General features: G+C 36.3%; 1 protein-coding gene across 9 annotated transcripts in view; it reads left to right on the forward strand.

The window, feature by feature from the left end:
* The first annotated feature begins 305 nt into the window (after positions 1–305).
* RICTOR (RPTOR independent companion of MTOR complex 2) overlaps positions 306–23,610 on the forward strand; it is a 118,212-nt gene continuing 94,907 nt past the window's right edge. For 3 of the 9 annotated variants that reach the window (XM_037002414.2, XM_037002417.2, XM_037002466.2), the window contains exons 1-2: positions 307–416; positions 588–635. In XM_037002414.2, the coding sequence (XP_036858309.2) occupies positions 368–416; positions 588–635 (97 nt within the window). In that variant the 5' untranslated portion in view covers positions 307–367. The other 6 variants (XM_037002431.2, XM_037002424.2, XM_073236862.1 and 3 more) reach the window with 5 other exon arrangements.

A 23,610-nucleotide genomic window follows, 5' to 3' on the forward strand; every position in this document is an offset into this window, starting at 1 on the left:
TCGGTTTTTGACTAAGGTTTCCTCGGCTGCTGGAGGGGAAGCATCCCCCACGCTGCCAACTCGCATCAATGGGATTCCCCTCGTGGGAAATGCCCCCTCCTGGTAGACGTACTCTCGGAGGGCCGGGCGCGCCGCCGCGCCCTCCGCCTTCTTAGCGGGTGGTCTCGCGCGTGCCTTGAACTCCGTCGAGACCCAGGGTCCCCCCAGCAACCAGAGTTGAGCGAGAAGTACCCGCCCAGCCTACGGCCGCCGCCGCCGGGTAGAGGCGGGAGACATGCTGCGGGGGGCGGACGCGGCGCGCGGGGAGGGGAAGGGGTTCTCGCGCGATTGGGCGAGGTTTCCGGTGTTGTGACTGAAACCCGTCAATATGGCGGCGATTGGCCGCGGCCGCTCGCTGAAGAACCTCCGAATACGAGGTAAGCCGGCTTCAGCCCTCACCCCTCTGCCGCCCGGCGCCCGCCACCCTTGGCTCTAGCCTCCCCCGGGACTTGGGTAGGGGAAGCGATCAGGAGCGCTGGCCGGAGGCAGGGCTGCCACCACTGGCCTGTGATCTATCCTAATTGGGGCTGTGTGTCTGTTTCGCGCAGGGCGGAATGACAGCGGCGAGGAGAACGTCCCGCTGGATCTGACCCGAGGTAACGCGGGGCGCGGCAGGCGCCGGCGTGGGCGCGCTGCTGCGGTGGGGCCGGAGGCTGGAGACCGGGGGCAGGGGCGGGCCCCGCACGGCACTGGCGGGGGTGCTGGAAGCAGAGCCCGGGCCCCGCCTGCTGGTCCGCGGGAGCCGAGCCCGGGGCCGCTTCCCGGATCCAACCCCCCTTCCCGGTGCCCGCTTCCCGAGCCCCGGCCCCATCTCCAGGTCTCTGGGTACCGCGGGTGCCTGGGAGCGCCAAGCGGGACTCGGCGGAGCCGGCGACCCTCTGGGTTCCCTAGGCTCCCGAGGGAACGAGCGCTTCGCTCCTAACCCGGAGCTGGCGCAGCCCTTCGCCTGGGGGCGGCCGCAGGGAGGTAGAGGCTGTTATTTAGGTTGCCGGAGGATGTCTGAGGGAAGAGCGACCACATCCTGCCCTCCCCGTCCCTCGGAGCAGAAACCGGACCTGCTCGGTTCTTGCTGACTGCGTGACTGCTTTTCTCTTTGCCTCCCGCACCATTGATAACTCGGTAGTGAAACCTGGAGCCGGTGACTTCTGCGAAGTGTCTGGTTTACGCTGTATTTCCTTCCCCGGGCCGCTGGGACTGTAGTTGGCAAACACCGCCCCCTCACCCTTGCGGCAGGTTCATTGTTTACCTTCTGCAGGGGCGATGGGTTTGTTTACACCTAGGGAATTGGGTAAACCCGCTTATATTTTTATGGACCTCATCCAGCTACTGGCCAGTGTATCTTCTATAAGGTACCGTATTGGAGTTTATTCGACGATATCTCGCTGAAGATTTAGTAGTTATATACAAGGTTTTTCTTTTCTCTTAGGCGGTAAATAGGATTTGGGCTGCTGATTCTGAAGAAGTCGTATTTCACACGGTCTGTAGCCTAGACCTGGTTCAGCTGTACAGAATCAGTTTCCTTTATGAAATCTGAAAAACACTTAAGGAAGTTTTAAAAAGTCGTAAACATTCTATATAAACATTAAACATTCTATATAAACTGTGAACATTCTGTATAAAATTTAAAAAATTTAACCTATGTTCCGTTTGACATTACTGACTTATCTGCAGGGGTATTAGGTGCACACTCATTGTTGAGGCTCACCTCTGTATTTAAAGCGTAGTGTAATTTCTAATTTTTTTTGTATTTCATAATGTAAGATTACTGTTTTATGAACTAAAAGGCTAATTTTCATTTAGTACAAGAGTACATTTTTGTAACAATATTGTGTTCTGGAAGTTCAGGGACTTAGTTTTGGGTGAAGTAAGTTCTTTTACAGGCAGAAGAGTTTGTAAAATACATAGTAGGGATTCAGCAATAGAAATAGTAACTAGTTGGATCACTGATGCACTAAATTGGAACAGTTTTTCAGCAGATAGGGTTTGAATATTAAAGTAGAAAGATCTAAAGCTTTTGACTTTCATGTAACAGTTTGGATGTAACTTGAATGTAATTCATACCCTAAAAATTGATGTAAAATATATGTGAGAAAAGATTTTCTAGTAAGTTTATTAACAAAAGAAGCAAAATTCCCACAGAAATTAGCGTTTGAGTTGTGTAGCACATGTAATTTATTAGTGATTTAATTTGTGTATGATCATATGTGTTTTAGATGGAGGTGAAAAGAGCAACTGTTGGATAGATCTTGAGCCTCAATTTGTGTACTATCTATTTGGATGTAGTGTTAGAAATAAGTTATAGTTGTGTTTTAAATTGAGTTTTCTAAACTCTTTTAAGTACTGGTTTCTCTAGTTGGTGTCAAAGTGTTGGGTTTGTAAAAGACAAATTTGATTTATGTACAGAACTTTGGGTTGTAAAATCAAATTTGATTTGATACCTTTGGTTTACTCCAGTTTGACTCAAGTACACAGGTAACTATGTTTACTATTAAAATGCTATATTCCCTGACCATTTAGTAAACACCTATGTCCATAGTCTTTCTAGAATAGTAGCAAAAAATCGGAAAATGCCGTTTCTGCTTGCCCTAACAAAATGTATTTCAGTTTGAAATAAAATATACAAGCTAGTGGAAACTGACTGCAAAAGCAATATACAACTAATAGTGAGAGCTTATAGGAGAACTGTATTCCTAAATTCCAAGGAAGTTCAGAATTAAAAATGTAATCTGAGTTAGATTATATAGTAGCACTATTGTTTAAGAAATCGCTATTCTGACCAATATTTTGTTAAAAGAAGGCTTGTTGATCTAACATGGGGAAAGTTCATGAGGTATTAAACTTTAGTAATAAATTGAGAACTGTGGGGCAGTCTGGGTTGCAGCTGAAGGGCAGCTGTTTGTGGATTGGATTACGGTATGTTTAGATAAAGTTTGGGTAACCAAAAATACATATTTTTAAATGCTAAGGCAGCCTTTGCTCTCATTCTAATATTGCTTTATATAACCTTTGAGAAATTTACTGTGTAATTATCTAACAAAGTTCATTATAAAATAGAGGTCATGGTCATTGTAATTCCTAAGGGAGCCATCAATGCATAGTGAAAAGAGAGCAGACTGTGAAGTCAAATAGTTCTCCTTTGTTATCTCAGCTGTGCTACTTCATAGGTGATTTGGGGTAAGTTAATTGATCTTGCCTAACTCTTGGTTTCTTCATCTCAAAACAAAAACAAAAAAGACACTTCAAGGGGTTCAGAAGTGAGAAGTAAATGAGCTAGTGCTTAGTTAAAGTACTCAGCACAAGCCCTAATACTTTGTGAGTGATGTCAACTAAATGTTAGTTAACTTCCTCCATTGTGAAATCAAAATTATATGTATTACATTTAAATATTTCATATGATTGTTTTGAATACTGTTAACTTGTTAAGGAATTATAGCATTGAAGATTTCACTTTTATGAGACATACTATTACTTGGGTATAGTCTGAAGTAGAGTTCTTGAACACAACAGGTGTGAAAGTAATCTGAGATAACCAATTAGGTGTAAGTAAGAGCCATCTATTATATCTACCTAAGATTGTGATACTTTATTTTATAGAAACTTAGAATTTTTCTTCCTGACTCTGGAAAATTCCTTAGTACTTCCGTTTAAAAATTGTTGATGGATTAATTTTGATCTAGTTAAGAACTTCATTGTAATAGGTCTTATTTATTAGTGTTACTTCCATAGTAGGTCAACTTATTGGTAGTTGTTGCTTTAAAGTTTGTTCACATAACTACTTAATTTGTGAAAGTCCCTGGTATTTGCTATTGATATCATTTAAATATTCTCTCTGTTTTGCATGCCAACATCTACTTTGAAACCCAAAATGCTACCCTTAGTCACTTTCACTGCAAAGATAGTCTATTTTTTTTTATTAGTCCAGTGGTGCATCTCTTCCTGGTACTGAATAACTTGAAAAGACAGAATATTTTTCTATGTAAGCCCTTCCTAGTGTAATTTAATTGTGTTCAAAGCAAATTCCCAGGACATGGACACCTGTCCAAATATAACTATTATATATAATTTATTTAAACTATTGAGTTATATATTTCCATTAGTAAGAAAAGTTGTGTCTTAGTTGCTGTTTAATCCTTAGAAAAGTGGAAAGGCTGTCTGAATGATGCAATTTTGAACACTTTGTTTTCTGATTTCTTCTACTTAGGAGATTACTCATTTAATCAGTCACTTCAGTTAGACAAAATATTGACTGAATTATATACATTGACTGAATGCCAATTATATACTAAATGCTGAATTAAGTGTTGGAGGGATAAAGATAATCCCTTTTTAGAATTTTAACAGAACAGACATAAAGAAGTGGTAATATAGAACAATGAATTAAGTAATCTAACTGTACAAGGAGAAGTCGCCGAGAGGAAACAGTGATTAACTATCTGATGGGTAGAGGATCAGAGAAATCTTCACAGAGGGGTTGACTTCTCATAAGAACAATGATGGACAGAGTAGAAGGAAATGTGGGCTCTCGAGACTACCACAACTGGGGAAAGGTAAAGTCCGTAGGAAGAGCAGCTACCTGTGAGGCCACTGATAAAATCTAAGAGATGATGGGGGACTAGACCAGGGTGTTAGGGACAGAAATGAAGCTGAAGTGTATATTGGAATGGAGGAATCAACTCATTTTGTTTCTTCAGATTCCAGAATGACTGGAATCTTCCTACTCTGTGCAGAAAACTTGTATATCTTTATTAAAAAGGTAGAATCTGTCTAATGTGAATTCCCTTGTTTTCTCCCCCTTATTTTTCACCCATGCTTATCTTCTCGTTCCCTGAGTCAGAGACTAAAGTATCTCTGTTCCTTCCCAAGGCAAACCAGGAAAGGAATTTTATGCTCTTTACACTGTTTCCTCTAAGATTCTTTGTAGAACTAAGATCTCTTGTGTCTTTATTTCTTCTTTCCTGCTGACTCAGTTTTCTCATGTCCAACAATCATTTATTGTATCCTTCATATAGGTCAGGTACTATACTAGGTATGGGATGATGGTAGGAGATGTGGAAGGATAAAGACAAAGATTACAAAATTGTTATTTCTCTGTAGGCTTGATAGACAGAATGGTTTATTCTCACTCCACTTTATAGTCTTGTAAGCATAGCTCAAACCCTGTACTGTAAATAGTTTCTTGAAGGATGCTAATAACTTCATGCAAAATTCATTGGCATTTTTAAGTTACCCATTCTATTACTAGTACTACTACTGCATTAATAGTTTTGTTCCAGGCATAAAATAGACTCTCTCATTTAATCTTCAACAACTCGTTGAGGTACTCTTATTATTCCTCTTTTACAGTTGAGGATACAGGCTTTGAAATTCTAAAGGACTGAAGTAAGGTAAGTAATTCAGCCAGGGTCACAGGGCTAGTAAGTGACTAACTGCAGATCTTGTACTTGTAGCCACTACACTATTGCTATTCTTGCAACTCTTTCCTCACTTGACTTTTGTGAAATATTCTCTTGGTTCTTTACCTACCTCTCATGCTGCTCCTTTGTTTACTGGCTGGTGTTCCAGCTCTAAGCAAGTGAGCGCTGAGGTTCTGTCCTTGATCTTCTTTTCCTGTCTCCTACTGGTGCTATCTCCCAGAGTAGCCTTTTCACTCATGGCTTCAAAAATGCATGAGTTGAGATGGTTATAGTATTTACATTTTTATTCACCTTTTCTTCTTGCTTGCAGAACATATTAGCATATATCTCTGGTAATCATCTCAAAGTCAGGATGTGTAAAACTTTGCACCCAAACTATACTCACTTTTAACTTTCTAGATACCATCACCATCTTCTGATACTCAAGCTAGAGACTTACTGCTCATCATCTTTGTTCAGTTTCCACATTCCTCCAGTTAGCCTCTGATATATCCAGTCTCCTCTTCTATTCTCATTGTCATTAGTCTAGTTCACATTCTCATTATATCATTTTAATAATAGTAAAGTGTTTTCTCTTACCTAACTCCCTTGCTGTATGATTGTCAGGATTATTTCCCTGAAATCTAAATCTGATCTTGTTATTCCCTTAAGTAAAAAAACAAAACACACACACTTAGACTCACACTCTTTACAAGCTCATTTTTCCTCACAGAATGACCAAATTTCTTAGCTTGGCATTGGAGGTCTTTTATAATTCATTCCAGGATTATTTTCTTCTGTACTATCTTAACCACACTATTCTCAGTCTGTCTGCCTCTCTGCATTGTGTAACACACTCCCTTCCTTCTTTACACACAGTGCTTCTCAAGGGTAACTGGGGAGAGTTTGCTAGCCTAAAGCATGTACCCCTCCATTCCTGTTCTTTCCCATTAAGCTCCTAGTTGAGGATCATTGCTTTAGTCAAAGATAACTATTTATTGCTCCTTGCACATGGCATGCAGTTTCTGTTTACTTGACCTTGCAGAAGTTGTTTTCTTTGCCTAGAATTCCATATCCAGCACTCTTTACCTAAATTCTAGTTCTTTAAAGTCTAGGTCACATTCCACTCTGGAAATCCTTACTAACCCAATAGGAGTGCATTGCTTCCTCTCCTTTTCTACATCTTTGTTTACTCCTTTCTAACTATCACTTGCATTTCCTTATTTAAGTTCTTTGTCCAGTTCTTTTTCTCTCACTAGATCTTAAGATTCTCCTCCAGCATCTGTCATATAATAATAACTGACATATTTATTGAGTGGGAGAATGGAGAGAGAGATGGGGAAAGTAGTACAGCATTAAGGAGAGTAGAAGTTAAAGAGCATTTTAAGTTTATAGTCCTGAGGGACAATGAAATTGATGGTGCCTTGAAATGAAGAAATCATTTTGGGAGGTATGATAATGAGTTCAGCTTTGCATTTTGAATTTTAGATGATTAACTCTATCAGAGATGTGTAAGAGTTACCAGCAAATACTGGAATTGAAGCTCTAGTAGTTCTGAACTTGTGCTCTGACGTTCTGGGCATAGTACATTGAGAGACGAACATAGAGAAAGAGCTGAAGATTTGAATGTTAGAGGATAAGCTGATGAGAGTCTATATATGTTATAGCTTAGGAATCAATAAGAAGATAAAGGCCAACAGAAGAGAAGAAAGTCAGCAAAATTAGGATCTCTGAAGCCAAGAGGAGAGTTTTAGGATGACGGACTGTAAGATTGTAGCCCTGAGGTTGGGGTCTGGAGAACAGTTCTATTCTTTCATAATCCGAGGGTGATCTTGGCATGCTGTTTAACCTTCTAGGCTAGTTTCCTTGTCTCTAAAATGCATACTACTTTACATGTACACATACACACTACTTTATACTTTACCTTCTGTCTTTGTGATTCTCAGATATGTTTCTAGGATATTGAAAGGTTAAAGAGAAATAATTTCTAGTTCTTTTAAATCACTGTGCGAAGTATTCCCATAAACAGTAATGAATACATGTAGAGGTGAAGGTATTGCATAGCACTTAAATGTAAATTATAGTCAACTCAGTTTCCTTTTAAGTGATTATCTGCAGTGACTTACTGCCTCCTCCCCCTCCCAGGTCTCAGGCTACTGAAAATAGGGCTGTGAAAAGCACAGTGGGGTGAGTGAATGGTTTGCATGCCTGTGTATCTGTACCTGACTCTCACCAAGCTAAATACAGTCCACTCTCAGTTACCTGCACTTAATAAAAGGTAAATAATGGTAGAAGAGTGCTAAATTTGTAATCTAAATATCATTTTTTTATAGATGACTTGGGAAGATTTTATATTCTTTTTACCTCCATAATAGATTGATGTATTTTTTATTTGAATTATTAGCATCAATTTTTATTTTCTAAATAAATACTATTAGAGGACATAAATAGGCCTTAAATGTTAATTAGGTAATCCACAAATGAAGAATTGAGAGTTGACTGTTAATGCTTTTTGGATCATCCATTGTTTTGTTTTATCTGTGCTTTTTTGTTAGTGTCGCCAGGTTAAAGCAGAATAGCTTCTTTAAAATTATTTCTCTACAAGAAATAAACTTGTAAAATTATACAAATGCCAAACTAAATTGAAAATTATATAAAACCAGCTGAACATAATATTCTTATGTCCAGAGTTATAGGATTTCAAAGAGAACATAAGCCTAAGTACATTCTTAAAATTCCTCTTACAAAGTTGTTTAACTAGATTGTATAAACTAAGAAGTGTACCTGATAATGATGAAAAATTTACATGTAATAAAATTGAGAATTTGCCAAGGCTTCAAACGTAGCCTGTTGAAGGAGCCAATTGAGTTTAGTAAGAAATGTGTAAAAGAGTTTTTTAACCTTAATTACTTGGATTTTAAAGATTTTGGTTCCTTAATTACTTTGCCATTTTTTACCCCAATAGGTTGAAGAATTTGGATTGGTAGTGGTTTGTTAATGTCAGTATATTTTTGATGAATATATGATATAATCAGGTTAGTAAGTGTTACTGTGAATGAGGAGGGTGCAATTCTTGACTTCAAAGAGTTTATATTATAGTTAGGGTATATCTGTATTCAGGGCATTATATAAGACAGTAATATTTGAAAGATCTTTCAGTTATCTTTATAAAATAATCAAAAGCTGGAGGAATTCAGAAAAAAATGGAAACTAGGTAAGGAATGACCTAGAGGGAAGACCTAATAAAAGTGTTGATCCCCTAAAGACCTTTGCATAAAAGAGAACCTTAAGGGTCAGGATCAGTGTTTTAAAAATTGTAACTTTAACTCTGTGAACTAATTTGTTCCTGGAATATTATTCAGTATTTGAAGATAATGTTGATAGCAAGTTGGTGAGGTGTTCTGTATATAAATCTATTAACTATTGAAAATTGATTTCAAACTAGGGCTCTTCTAACTTTGAAACTAGTACTGGACCTTTCTACAAGACTTAGGCATATTTTGAAGTATTGTGTGCTTTTGATTGTGAGTTTATAGATGCTTGGCTGCTTTCAAAACCCAAGTTTAAATGATTTTTTTTCTTCCATTGCTTTGTAGTGTATGTGTCTCCTCTTCCCTTCATTAATACTGCATGTTCAAAGGGCTCTGTAAATTTATCAAACTTACTTCTAGATGTATGCAATTTGGAATGGAAACTGTAAATGGGGCAGGTAGTGTTTTTCTTTTTTTCCACACTTAAATGACCATATTTTCTGATCTCAAAATTTAAATATGTGACCTGACAGTGAGATATTGAATATTAGAAATTAAGTTTATCCTGAAAAACAAATCCAGACACCCTACCCAACCCTCTGGTTATTTGGGTAAAGGATAAATTGTGTTTGGGCAAAATGTTGCTCTGTGATAGTAAAAGACAGTTGAATTGCCATGTGCAGAGATTTTAGTAATCTTGTTCAGAATCCAGTGTAATTTCATGTGTTTCTTATAGTGAATAAAGAGTGAAGAAACAGAAGCTGTACACAAAGAAGATTGCCAAGTAATTTACTTTTAGTTACTTAGAGGGAACAGCTTGCCAGATAAAAGTATATTTAACTGTTTTTAATGTGTACACATATATTTTTATCAGTAGTTTCATGTTTTGGGAAACCACATCTTAAAATAGTTTTGCTAATTTCCATGCTTAATGCTCATCCCCCACTTACTAAAACTTTTAATTGCCGCTTTTTTTTTCTGCCCATAATTCTGTATAATACACTTCCTAATTTTCACCATACCACCATCACCTTCAGCCCTCTCCCTTAAGAAAAAAAAAGAGGGAAAAGAAAAACTGAGGGGAATAGAGTTACAGAAAGAGTTGAGAAGACTCCAGTGGTTGGAGGTAGGTGAGCTGTGAACTCTTACCATTTAGCCATATCGCAGTTCTACAAGTGTGACCAAGTGGCAAGTGGAATATTGTGGAACATTTTATTTAGAATGTGTTTTTGATAAGTTTTTAACCATAGATGTCACATATGATGTTATGTAATAAAATAAAGGTAATTCAGTATTTAAACTCAAGTGGTAATTTCCTACCTGTTCTGTTTAGAATCACTTTTGGTTTTATTTTTTACTGTAGGCTATAACTTCTAATGTTATTTTCGAATGACATAATGGTACAAAGCACGTCAGATTAATTTTTATGTGATGGATTTCCTATGTCATGTAAGAGTAACTCTTAACAAAAGATTTTATAACTTTTTAATGAGTTAAATTTTGGATTAGCATAGTATTAAAAATGTTTAAATCACTATTTTTTAAATTAGAACCTTAAAATAGCCTTTTTCTCCTTTGTCATGGGAAAATTCAGTGTTGTATGTTCACATTTCAACATTGTTTTGAATATATAAATATATAATTGTTTTACCTTGCAAAATGGAAGAAATTTAAAAATATGCTGAGTATTCTTCAAAAGGAAATAAACAGAAGATTAAGAGATTGAGGGTAAACTGTGGTAGTTGCTTTTTGCTATGTACTGTTTCTTCTAATAGTGATGTCGTTTTATTTACAAAGTTCAGATTTCATTTTTGAGTCCTAAGAAAATTTTTTTCTTACATCAATAATTGTTTCTATATTGTGAAATTACTACAGAGAAAAAGCATAATTATTTTTAAAGTAAATAATTATATTGCCATTAAATGTTCACCTGTGGTACTTAAATGTAAGTGAATTTGGTGGGTATGTGTACATGTAAATATTGTATCTATTTTTAAGAATATTCGGAAGCTACTTTAAAAGTTTTTACTAGCTCTTTCATTCACAACAGGAATTTTCTCTATAATATGTGTCAGATGTCATCCATCATCACTCAAACCTTTCACTGAAGGTAGCTTATTCAGAGGGGTGTACTCTTTTGTTGAAGATCTATGTTTGTTAATGAATTCTTACATAAGATTAGCCAGATTTAATTAAAGAATGATTTTTCAGTAATTGATCCTTGTTCTTTCCTTTATAAATACTTATAAAAAATGTATTAGATAATTTATGTTTTAACACAGTCTGCAATATATAATAAAGTCCAAAATACGGTAGGTGCTGCTTTTATTTATTTATTTATTTATTTATTTATTTATCTATCTATCTATCTATCTATCTATTTATTTATTACTTATTTTTATTAAGGTTTCACATGAAAAATAATGTGGTTACTACATTTACCCGTATTATCAAGTCCCCACCCATACCCCAATGCAGTCACTGTCCATCAGTGTAGCAAGATGCCACAGATCCACTGTGTGCCTTCTCTGTGCTACACTGTTCTCCATGTGATTCCCTACACCATGTGTACTAAACATAATACCCGTCAATCCCCTTCTCCCTCCCTGCCCACCCACTGTCCCACACCCCTCCTCTTTGGTAACCAATAGCTCATTTTTGGAGTCTCCGAGTCTGCTGCTATTTTGTGCCTTCAGTTTTGCTTCATTGTTATACTCCACAAATGAGGGAAATCATTTGGCATTTGTCTTTCTCTGCCTGGCTTATTTCACTGAGCATAATGTCCTCCAGCTCCATCCATGTGGTTGCAAATGGTAGAATCTGTTTCTTTCTTACTGCCGAATAGAATTCCATTGTGTATATGTACCACATCTTCTTTATCGATTCATCTACTGACAGACACTTAGGTTGCTGCCATATCTTGGCTATTGTAAAAAGTGCTGTGATAAACATAACGGAGCATATGTCTTTTTGAATCTGAGAAGTTGTATTCTTTGGGTAAATTCCAAGGAGTGGGATTCCTGGGTCAAATGGTATTTCTATTTTTAGTTTTTTGAGGAACCTCCATATTACTTTCCACAATGGTTGAACTAGCTTACATTCCCATCAGCAGTGTAGGAGGGTTTCCCTTTCTCCGCATCCTCGCCAACATTTGCTGTTTTTAGTCTTTTCGATGCTGGCCATCCTTACTGGTGTGAGGTGATATCTCATTGTGGTTTTAATTTGCATTTCCCTGATGATTAGTGATGTGGAGCATCTTTTCATGTGTCTGTTGACCATCTGAATTTCTTTGGAGAATTGTCTCTTCATATCCTCTGTCCATTTATTAATAGGCTTATTTGCTTTTTGGGTGTTTAGGCATGGTAGTTCTTTATATATTTTGGATGTTAACCCCTTGTCGGATATGTCATTTACAAATATATTCTCCCATACTGTACCATGCCTTTTTGTTCTGTTGATGGTGTCCTTTGCTGTACAGAAACTTTAGTTTGATGTAGTCCCATGAGTTCATTTTTGCTTTTGTTTCCCTTGCTCGAGGAGTTGCATTCAGGAAGAAGTTGCTCATGCTTATATTCAAGAAATGTTTGCCTATGTTGTCTTCTAGAGTTTTATGGTTTCATGACTTACATTCAGGTGTTTGATCCATTTCGAGTTTTACTTTTGTGTATGGAGTTAAACAATAATCCAGTTTCATTCTCTTGCATGTAGTTGTCCAGTTTTGCCAACACCAGCTGTTGAAGACGCTGTCATTTCCCCATTGTATATCCATATCCATTGCTCCTTTATTGTATATTAATTGACCCTATATGGTTGGGTTTATATGGGGGCTGTTTAGTCTGTTCCATTGGTCTGTGGGTCTGTTCTTGTGCCAGTACCAAATTGTCTTGATTACTGTGGCTTTGTAGTAGAGCTTGAAGTTGGGGAGTATAATGCCTCCAGCTTTATTCTTCCTTCTCAGAATTGCTTTGGCTATTCGAGGTCTTTTGTGGTCCCATATGAATTTTAGAATGATTTTCTCTAGTTCATTGAAGAATGCTGTTGGTATTTTGATAGGAATTGCTTTGAATCTCTAGATTGCTTTAGGCAGGGTGGCCATTTTGACAATATTAATTATTCCTACCCATGAGCATGGGATGTGTTTCCATTTATTGGTATCTTCTTTAAGTTCTCTTAAGAGTATCTTGTAGTTTTCAGGGTATAGGTCTTTCACTTCCTTGGTTAAGTTTTATTCCTAGGTATTTTATTCTTTTTGATGCAATTGTGAATGGAATTGTTTTCCTTATTTCTCTCTCTGTTAGTTCATTGTTAGTGTATAGGAATGCCACAGATTTCTGTGTATTAACTTTGTATCCTGCAATTTTGCTGAATTCAGATATTAGATCTCGTAGTTTAGGAGTGGATTCTTTAGGGTTTTTGATGTACAATATCATGCCATCTGCAAACAGGGATAGTTTGACTTCTTCCTTGCCAATATGGATGCCTTTTATTTCTTTGTGTTGTCTGATTGCCATGGCTAGGACCTCCAGTACTATTGTTGAATAGAAGTGGGGCAAGTGGGTATCCTTGTCTTGTTCCCGATCTTTAAGGAAAAGCTTTCAGCTTTTCTCTGTTAAGTATGATGTTGGGTGTTGGTTTGTTGTATATGGCCTTTACTATGTTGAGGTACTTGCCCTCTATACCCATTTTGTTGAGAGTTTTTATCATGAATGGATGTTGAATTTTGTCAAATGCTTTCTCAGCATCTATGGAGATTATCATGTGTTTTTTGTCCTTTTTGTTGTTGTGGTGGATGATGTTAATGGATTTTCAAATGTTGTACCATCCTTGCATCCCTGGAATAAATCCTACTTGATCATGATGGATGATCTTTTTGATGTATTTTTGAATTCGGTTTGCCGATATTTTGTTGAGTATTTTTGCATCTATGTTCGTCAGGGATATTGGTGTGTAATTTTCTTTTTTGTGGGGTCTTTGCCTGGTTTTGGTATTAGAGTGATGCCAGCCTCATAGAATGAGTTTGGAAGTATTCCCTCCTCTTCTATTTTTTGGAAAACTTTAAGGAGGATGGGTATTAGGTCTTCACTAAATGTTTGATAAAATTCAGTGGTGAAGTCATCTGGTCCAGGTATTCTGTTCTTAGGTAGTTTTTTGATTACCAGTTTGATTTTGTTGCTGGTAATTGGTCTGTTCAGATTTTCTGTTTCTTCCTTGGTCAGCCTTGGAAGGTTGTATTTTTCTAGAAAGTTGTCCGTTTCTTCTAGGTTATCCCGTTTGTTAGCATATAATTTTTCATAATATTCTCTAATAATTCTTTGTATTTCTGTGGTGTCCATAGTGATTTTTCTTTCTTATTTCTGATTCTGTTTATGTGTGTAGACTCTTTTTTTCTTGATAAGTCTGGCTGGGGGCTCATCTATTTTGTTGATTTTCTCGCAGAACCAGCTCTTGTTTTCATTGATTCTTTCTATTGTTTTATTCTTCTTGGTTTTATTTATTTCTGCTCTAATCTTTATTATGTCTCTCCTTCTACTGACTTTGGGCCTCATTTGTTCTTCTTTTTCTAATTTCATTAATTTTGAGTTTAGACTGCTAATATGGGATTGTTCTTTCTTGAGGTAGGCCTGTATTGCAATATACTTTGCTCTGAGCACGCGCTTGGCTGTGTCCCACAAATTTTGTGGTGTTGAATTGTTGTTGTCATTCGTCTGTTTTTATTTGGTCATTGATCCGTTGGTTATTTACAAACATGTTGTGAAGCCTCCATGTGTTTGTGGGATTTTGCATTTTCTTTGCATAATTTATTTCTAGTTTCATACCCTTGTGGTCTGAGAAACTGGCTGGTACAATTTCAGTCTTTTTAAATTTACTGAGGCTCTTTCTGTGGCCTAGTATATGATCTAATCTTGAAAATGTTCCATGTGCACTTGAGAAGAATGTGTATTCTGCTGCTTTTGGGTGTAGAATTCTGTAGGTGTCTGTTATGTCCATATGTTCTAGAGTGTTGTTCAGTGCCTCTGTGTCCTAACTTATTTTTCTGTCTGGTTGATCTGTCCTTCAGAGTGAGTGGAGTGTTGAAGTCTCCTAGAATGAATGCATTTCATTCTATTTCCCCTTTTAATTCAGTTAGTATTTGTTTCACATATGTAGGTGCTCCTGTGTTGTGAGCATAGATATTTATAATGGTTATATCTTCTTGTTGGATTGACCCCCTTATCATTATGTAATGTCCTTCTTTGTCTCTTGTGACTTTCTTTGTTTTGTAGTGTATTTTGTCTGATACAAGTACTGCAACTCCTACTTTTTTCTATTAGTTGCATGCAATATCTTTTTCCATCCCTTCACTTTTAATCTGTGTATGTCTTTGGGTTTAAAGTGAGTCTCTTGTAGGCAGTGTATAGATGGGTCTTGTTTTTTTATCCATTCATTGACTCTATATGTTTTGATTGGTGCATTTAGACCTTTTACATTTAGGGTGATTATTGATAGGATGTACTTACTGCCATTGTAGGCATTAGATTTGTGGTTATCAATGGTTCAAGGTTAACTTCCTTATTATTTAGGAGTCTAACTTAACTCACTTAATATGCTGTTATAAACACGATCTAAAGATTCTTTTCTTTTTCTCCTTTTTCTTCCTCCTCCATTCTTTATATATTAGGTATCATATTATATACTGTTTGTCTATCCCTTGATTGTCTCTGGGGATAGTTAATTTAATTTTGCACTTGCTTAGTAATTAGCTGTTCTACTTTCTTTACTATGGTTTTATTACCTCTGGCGACAGCTATTAAACCTTAGGAACACTTCCATCTATAGCAGTCCCTCCAAAATACACTGTAGAGATGGTTTGTGGGAGGTAATTCTCTCAGCTTTTGCTTCTCTGGAAATTGTTTAATCTCTCTTTCAAATTTAAATGGTAATCTTGCTGGATAAAGTAATCTTGGTTCGAGACCCTTCTGCTTCATTGCATTAACTACAGCATGCCACTCCCTTCTGGCATGTAAGGTTTCTTCTGAGAAGTCTGATGTTAGCCTGATTGGCTTTCCTTTGTATGTGATCTTATTTCTCTCTCTGGCTGCTTTTAATAGTCTGTCTTTATCCTTGATCTTTGCCATTTTAATTACTATATGTCTTGGTGTTGTCCTCTTTGGGTCCCTTATGTTGGGAGATCTGTCTACCTGCATGGCCTGAGAGACTATCTCCTTCCCCAGATTTGGGAAGTTTTCAGCAATTACCTCCTCAAAGACACTTTTTATCCCTTTCTCTCTTCTTCTGGTATCCCTATAATGCGAAAATTGTTCTGTTTGCATTGGTCACACAGTTCCCTCAATATTCTTTCAGTCTTAGAGATCCTTTTTTCTCTCTTTGCCTCAGCTTCTTTGTATTTCTCTTCTCTTGTTTCTATTTCATTTATCATCTCCACGTAGCCAACCTGCTTTTAATACCCTCCATTGTGCCCTTCAACGATTGGATCTCCAACTGAAATTCATTCCTGAGTGCTTGGATATCTTTCCGTACCTCGATTAGCATGTTACTGATTTTTATTTTGAACTCCCTTTCAGGAAGAGTCACGAAGTCCATGTCATTTAAATCTTTCTCGGGAGTTGTATTAATAATTTTACTGTGGACGAGGTTCCTTTGGCATTTCATATTTGTATATGGCGCCGTCTAGTGTTCAGAAGCTCTACTCTCTGGAGCTGCTCAGCCCCTGAAGCAATGTTGGGGGTCACAGGGGAGTGATATTGGTGCCTGGGTGTAGGAAAGAGTCCTGCTCCCGGCTGCTATGCCTGCCTCCACTGCCTGAACCAGTGGGCCGAGCACACAGGTATAAGCTTTTGTCCCAGGGCATCCGGGTATGGATCCCTGCTTTCCACAAGCAGCCGGAATCCCAGTCTCCCTAGGAACTCCGCCTGTCCCAGCTTTCTAACCCCATAATCACGAGAGTATGATGAAAGCACCATGTGTGTGCCCCCAGAGCAGATCTCCGGGGCTGGGTATTCTCAGTTTCTCTTCCTCCCACTAGTGAGCTGTGGTGGGGGAGGGGCTTGGATCCTGGGCCACCGTTTTGGTACATTACCCTGTTCTGTGAGGTCTGTTCTTTTCTCCAGGTGTATGCAGTCTGGCACAGTCCTCTTTCCTGTTGTTCATTCAGGGTTAGTTGTATTAATTATATTTTTGTATTATATGCAGTTTTAGGAGGAAGCCTCTGTCTTACCTCTCACGCCGCCATCTTTAATCCTTCTCTGCTGCTTTTATTTTTTGCAATCAAAAACCAGTGTCTTAAACATCTAGCAAATGAAACAATGCTGGATACATAAGAGATACTCAATTAATACTTGGTGAGTAGCCCTGTCATGAGATGAAAAGGGTAAGAGTCTTCCCAAGAAGTATCCAGCAGTGTACAACCTAATTACACCTAGATCAAGTGTCAAAATGTTGCAGTACCCTGGAACCTCCCATTTTGTCTCTTCTGAGGCACTACTTAACCACCAAGAGCACCACTATCCTTACTTCTAACACCATACATTAGTTTTGCCCCTTTTAAGCATATAATGTACTCATACAGTATATACCCCTTTGTATCTGATTTCATATACCCAGTATAATGTATCACCATATTTTATGTAGAGTTATAGTTATTATAATCCAAGTCTTCTGTGTATCATATATGTTATCATGTGGATAGATCTCTTTTGGATGGGCAGTGGATTTATGAGTGGAATAATTACTCTAATGCCAGCTTTATGTAAAAATTTTTAACAATTTTCTGAATATCTCTGTATTGCCCCTTTAGCCCAACCTTTGATTTAATAGATTTTAACCAGTTAACACATCTAGATAGGTGAATTTTTTTTCCAGTGTTTTTTTCTTAGTGACTGTTTAAAGAAAAAGAAGTACAGAGAATCAGATGACCATAAAGAATTTAAAATTATAGGTTAGAAAGAAAGTTGCAAAAATTAGATTTCCTATCCAATAAAGTTTTTGTGTTGACCTAATTAAATTGATGGGATAATTAACCAAAATTGGTTTAGTATTTCTGTAGAGAAAAAGAGAGGATAATAAACATTGCTTGGTCGTCACTTCAATAATATGCTCATGTGGGATATCCAATATGTATTAATGTTAGACTTACAACATGTGGTTTTAAATGTGTATCAAAGTTGAAAAGTTAGAGTAAAAATAGAGATGATGCTTTTTAAAAGAGCATATGTTGTTTAAATGTCTTTTATGATTCTCTTTCTTAAGAGCAGAAGGGACCATTAGAACTGTCTTACCCTGTTCCAGTTTTCATACATGAGGAAGTCATAAAGTAATGTGATTTACTAATAGACACATTGGTATTTATGAGATTGAGCATCTAAGACCTCATTGATAGTTACAAAGTATCTTCCTGTGATTGTTTCTCTCCTTTGTTTTTCTTAACTCTCATTGGTTTCTGTTTCTCTTTTTCTATTCCTAGTTTTCTGGTGACTGCTATAATAAGACATGTTATAGAAATGGACTATATTTTTCTTCTGCTGTACTTGATAGTGTTTTATGTTGCTTGATTTAAAATAAATTTTATTTTTTATTTTTATTTTTACTTTTTACTTAATCCTTCACTGAATTTTAGTTGTTTTTTTTTTTAACCCCTGAGAGTTGATGCTTTGATAGAAAAAGATTCTACTACCCATCTCTTGGTGCTTGTGTTAGAACTGAGTATTGCATAGGAAATTGATTAAATACTTGAAATCAACTTGGCAATATGTGCTTAGCATAGATTTGTAGAATAAAGAACAGTTTTACATATTTCAGTATGCAAACTCAAGAGTAAATGTGAAATTTAAACACAACATTCATCTATACTGAAGGTAAAAAGTTTCTGATAAAGTGCATTTTTTAAATTTGATGATTTAAAAAATACTAGTATTCGCTCCATTTTAAATATTCAAAATGTTTTAAATTTTCATGTATCTACTCTTTGGAAGTATGGAAGACAATAAGATTGGAATTCCCTGATGAACATTTAATAACTGGAAGATCCTTGCTGATGTCTGAGTCTAGACTGAGAATCACTGAGAAATTAGATCACTGAATGATTTAAACTCAATATGGATTATTAGCTATAAAAAGAATACTTTCTATTGGTATATTTTGAGTGATTGCTTGTCTAATTAGGAGTAACAAAATGCCATAAATCTGTATTTTTAATCATGTTTTTCAAAACTGTATTACTTACTGCTCTTGTATATGCTGATAATCATTTATTTTCCAATTGTTCAAATATTTTTTCCTAGAATAGAGCTGAAGTAGTATGGTAAACTGTTGGCTGTCCAACATGATCAGAACATTGTCTGAAAGAATATTTTGATTATTGAAACAGAATGTGAAGTGTTTATCCAGTAATGTGTTGTTTTAGCAGACAACCTGAAAAGTGCATACTTCGAGGTAGTCAGTCATTCTTTCCTTCTAAGTGGTCCCCTTGAAAGAAGGCATATACTTGTTCTGTGGTGACATCTCCATTCAATATATTTAAAAAATCCTGTTTCTGAAGAGTGCTTCAAGCTTATAATATAGTCTAAATTACTCTTTGGTTTGTCCTTTGGGGATGAATTGGGGCTTGGGAAATGATCAAATAAGAATTGGGCTCAAATATAGTGGGACTTTATTACTTCATTGGTTTATTCACTCATTAATTTGGAAAGAATTCATTGAGCACCTGCTATATTTTCAGCACTTATTAAATACTAGAATGTGTGTGACAAGTTAATTTTTCTAGAAAATATACTACCACCCTATGTGATGACTGCCATTACAGTCTAGTCCTTGGCTACTTCTACAGCCATTCTCATTTCTTCACTCTTTCCTCTTGGTCACTATAATTGGCAAAGCTGTCTCCTTCCTATTCATTCTACTCATATTGTCTTTTCAGGGCCTTTGTACCTCTGTTACATTCTGTTGGGATTGTTCTTCCCTTAATATTTGTAGGCTTGTTCTCTTGCTTCATTTCTTTCTGCTTAAATATCACTGTCAGTGAAGCCTTCTCTGATCGTACTATATAAAGTAGCTCCCATCTCCATCACTTTCAATTCTTTTGTATTGTCTTTTCTTCCATAGCCCTTGTCACTACCGCCATTACAGTATTATTTATTATCTTTCTAAAATGTAAGTTTTGAGAGCACAGGTACTTTGTTTAGCTTACCATTGTATCCTCAGTGCCTAGAACAGCCCCAGCATGTTGTATGTGCTTAGTTAAATATTTATTAATTGAATAAATGACTGTCAAATTAGTGTTCTAGATTGAGGGCTCCAGCTAATTTTTTCACTGTTCATTCAACATTTTAACCATGTAGTCACATATATCAAGCTTTCTGTGTTTCAAACTTACTAATTATCTTACTATTCTAAAAATCTGTATTTCCATCTGGGTTTAGAGCAGTACTTTAATGGGGCCAAATTAGACAACCAGGAGACATCCTAGCCTTATTCATTGTCCTTATTCTATACTCATTCCTGTGACCAGATGAAAATGATGTTATCTCTGAAATACTTCTAAAATCTTTTTTTTTCCTGTTTTTGTTACCATACTTTTATTTAGGTCCTCATTTCTTTTCCTGGATGGTTGAATTGTTTTCATAACTACTCTCCCTGTTGTACTGTTATCCTTTCCCAAACTGTTCTCTTCACTGTAGCTAGCAGCAAGTTTTCCATGAACTCAATTTTAAATTTTCCCAGCAGGGTTAAACATCTTTTTTTGGCCTTCTATAGTATATATTACCTTTCTTCTAATATTGGTATAATTTGTGCACATCTTCCTCAGTCATAGGTGACAAGTATTTATTGACTTTTACTATGTGCCGGGTACTGTTCTTTTGCTGGTGATTCATTTGGAAAAAGATTGAGTCTCTAACCTTGATGATTATATATTCTAGTGGGGACAACATAGACAATAAAGATGTGAACACAATTTTAGGTACTAATAAGTGCTCTGAATAATGTAAAATCAGGAATGTGAAAGAAGGTTGACTTGTGATTGGGGTGATTGTCAGAGTAAACTTCTCTGAGGAGCTGATAATTTGGTTGCTACAGGACTAGAAAGTGGAACCAAGTGAAGATGTAGGAGTACAGTCTTCTGGGTAGAAGGAACATATAATACAAAGGCCCAGAGATAGGAGAGAACCCATATAGCTAGTGTTTGATGAGTGAGAAGGAGAGTGGAGTATATGAAACTAAAGAAGTAGACAAGTAATAACTTAGAGATCTGTGGTATATTTGCAGAAGAAAGTCATTAGAATGTTTTAAGCAGGGGAGTGATGATATCTGATTACTTAGAAAGCACTCTGGCTGCTCTTTGGAGAATGGACTGTAGCCCCTGGAGCAAGCTCTCCATGGCACATGTCACTAAATTAATGTTAATTGAATGACTAAGTGAACAAATTAATCCTTTCACGTTAAATCCAACTTGAATCACCACATGAGATTTACGTATTGTCTTCAAGAGGAGAAAGCTCCAAAAACAACATTGTAGAAATGATGGTTGTATTAAAATAAGTCATTTCCTTGTAAGCTATGTATGGCTAACCCTAGTTATTTCTGACTTACCAAGTAATGCCTTAATTGTTGTGAGCAGGGATACTGTATTATTTCATTCATTCAGTCAGTTAATTATTGACTTTCTGTCATAGGAAAGGTATTCTAAGGTGTCTGAAGTATCAAAGTTGAGGTTACAAGATACTTAAGACCTTGCTCTTAAAGTCCAGTTAGTTGGATATCATTCAGACAATTTAGACTGGATGTATAGTTAAGCTTGACCAACAAATCAGAAGGCTAAAAAGGGACTTACAATGTAACCTCTGTAAAATAGAATTCTGTTTGTTTTACTTTTCTAGTGCTTCTGCTAGATGCTTTCATTTAGTTGAATCTTTCATTGGAAGTATAGAGAAATAGGGAAGAATGGGTAAAGTTAATGTTATCTTTTTCTTAATATTTTTTATTTTTACTCTTAATATGAGCTCTGATAAATAATCTGAATAGCTTATAGGTAAATTTTTGGGGAAAATCCTTTTATTGACATATTTTTAAAATAGTTATTTGTGTGTCTCATTTTTTTAAAAAGTGAATTAGGCCTCTGCTGTGTCTTCTCTTCAAGCATCTAGTTTTCCAGCTGGTTGAATGAATGTGTGTGCTATGGCATAGGTCACCAGAGATCATGACACTTTCTCCTGAGTGACACTAGAGTTAGAACTTGTTTTGCCATAACAAATATAATTGTATAACATCTAAATATTGGTTTGTTGATTGAGATATGTTTTGTACTCTTAGCATATAGAGAAGGGAGACTTAACTGTTCATCAAATTGTATTGTTTTTCACTTAGAATTTTCCAAAGAAAGTATTGGTTAGGTTCATCCAGGGCATTGTAATAGTCTAAAATAAATAAGAGAATGATAATGAAAAAAATTTTTTTTATTAAAATATCATTTATATACAATCTTATGAAGGTTTCACATGAACAATAGTGTGGTTTCACCATTCACCCATATTATCAAGTCCTCCCCTCCCCATTGTAGTCACTGTTTATCAGCATAGTAAGATGCTATAGAGTCAGATAATGAAAGATTTTGACTAGTGATCTACCTTTAAAAAATAATTGACTGTGAAATGAAAACTGAGTTTATAGTAGGGAATATCTAGATTTAAATTCTTGCTTCATAATTTGCTTGGGGAAAGAAACACTTGCTCTGTAATTGTGGAGAGAAATATATGACATGCTATTTAATTTTCTGATCCTAAGTTTTCTTATTTATGGGAGGGGATGTAATGTGCATCTTGCGAGGTTATTATAAGTATTAAATTATAAAATTTGTTCCTAGCACCGTGTCTGGCAAGTGCTTAGATGAAAATCCAGAGGGCAAGTGGGTATGAAATAAATAATATTTATTCTTTTGCTCATGGACATTTGGGTTGTTTGCAGTTTCTTGGTATTATAAACATGATTTTGTATATAGTGTTGTAGTGTTGCATGTGAACCTTGCTACAAGTTGTACGGTCCTTTAGATTCTCTAGGCTATACAACTTGGTGTAGAATTACTCTGTGTGTGTGTGTGTGTGTGTGTGTGTGTGTGTGTGTGTGTGTGTGTGTTTACAAATATAGGGGAAGGGTGGTGTAGACAGCTGATTGATGTATAGTTTTGGAGATGAGGTAAGAATTAATCTGAATGTCAGAGAGATTTGGTAAAAGAAGTAATAATCACTTTAAAAATGGGAAACCATGGGCAGAAGAACGTTCTTTTAGAGACAGGTAAAAAAGCTAGTGAAAGAGACTGGGATCAGTGAGAAATAGCAAATAACTAGTGATAGAATGAAATGAGATAATAAGATATAGATAGAATCAAGAATACAAGTGGAAAGATTATAAAATAACATTGCAATAACACATTTTTCAGATGTCTAACTCCCACTAAATTGAGTGTCGTGCAGCCAAAGTGTAATTGTAACCTTTGCTCCTTTATTAGCTTCTAAAAGGGAAGCCCTTATATTACATTCATAGAGGCCACCTGTCAGACAGGTGATCTTGAATTATAGTCATGTTTCATATAGAAAAACAAACATGAAAGTAATCGTACAAGCAAAATGTACAAGTAACTTCTAAGTAATTCTAATAAACTGGGCGTATATCGCAATTAATTGTCTCAGTCTTTAAGCACAGCTGTTCTATTCTTTTACAGTATTCATTAACATAGTTGTTTCAGGGACAATTTTTATCTTACAATAAGAGATTCCTAATTAGAGAACTGTAGAAATCTAATTATTTTACAAATTATCTTTGTAAATATAATAGATCAAGACATAGAACATTTATCGCATCAGGTAATTGTAATCTTTATATGATAATTATATTTTTACTATCTTAGAAAATGTTCTAGTTGCAGACTATTTTTCACATTG

This window comes from Manis javanica, chromosome 1 (genome assembly GCF_040802235.1).
Source record: "Manis javanica isolate MJ-LG chromosome 1, MJ_LKY, whole genome shotgun sequence".
Classification (NCBI taxonomy): Eukaryota; Metazoa; Chordata; class Mammalia; order Pholidota; family Manidae; genus Manis; species Manis javanica.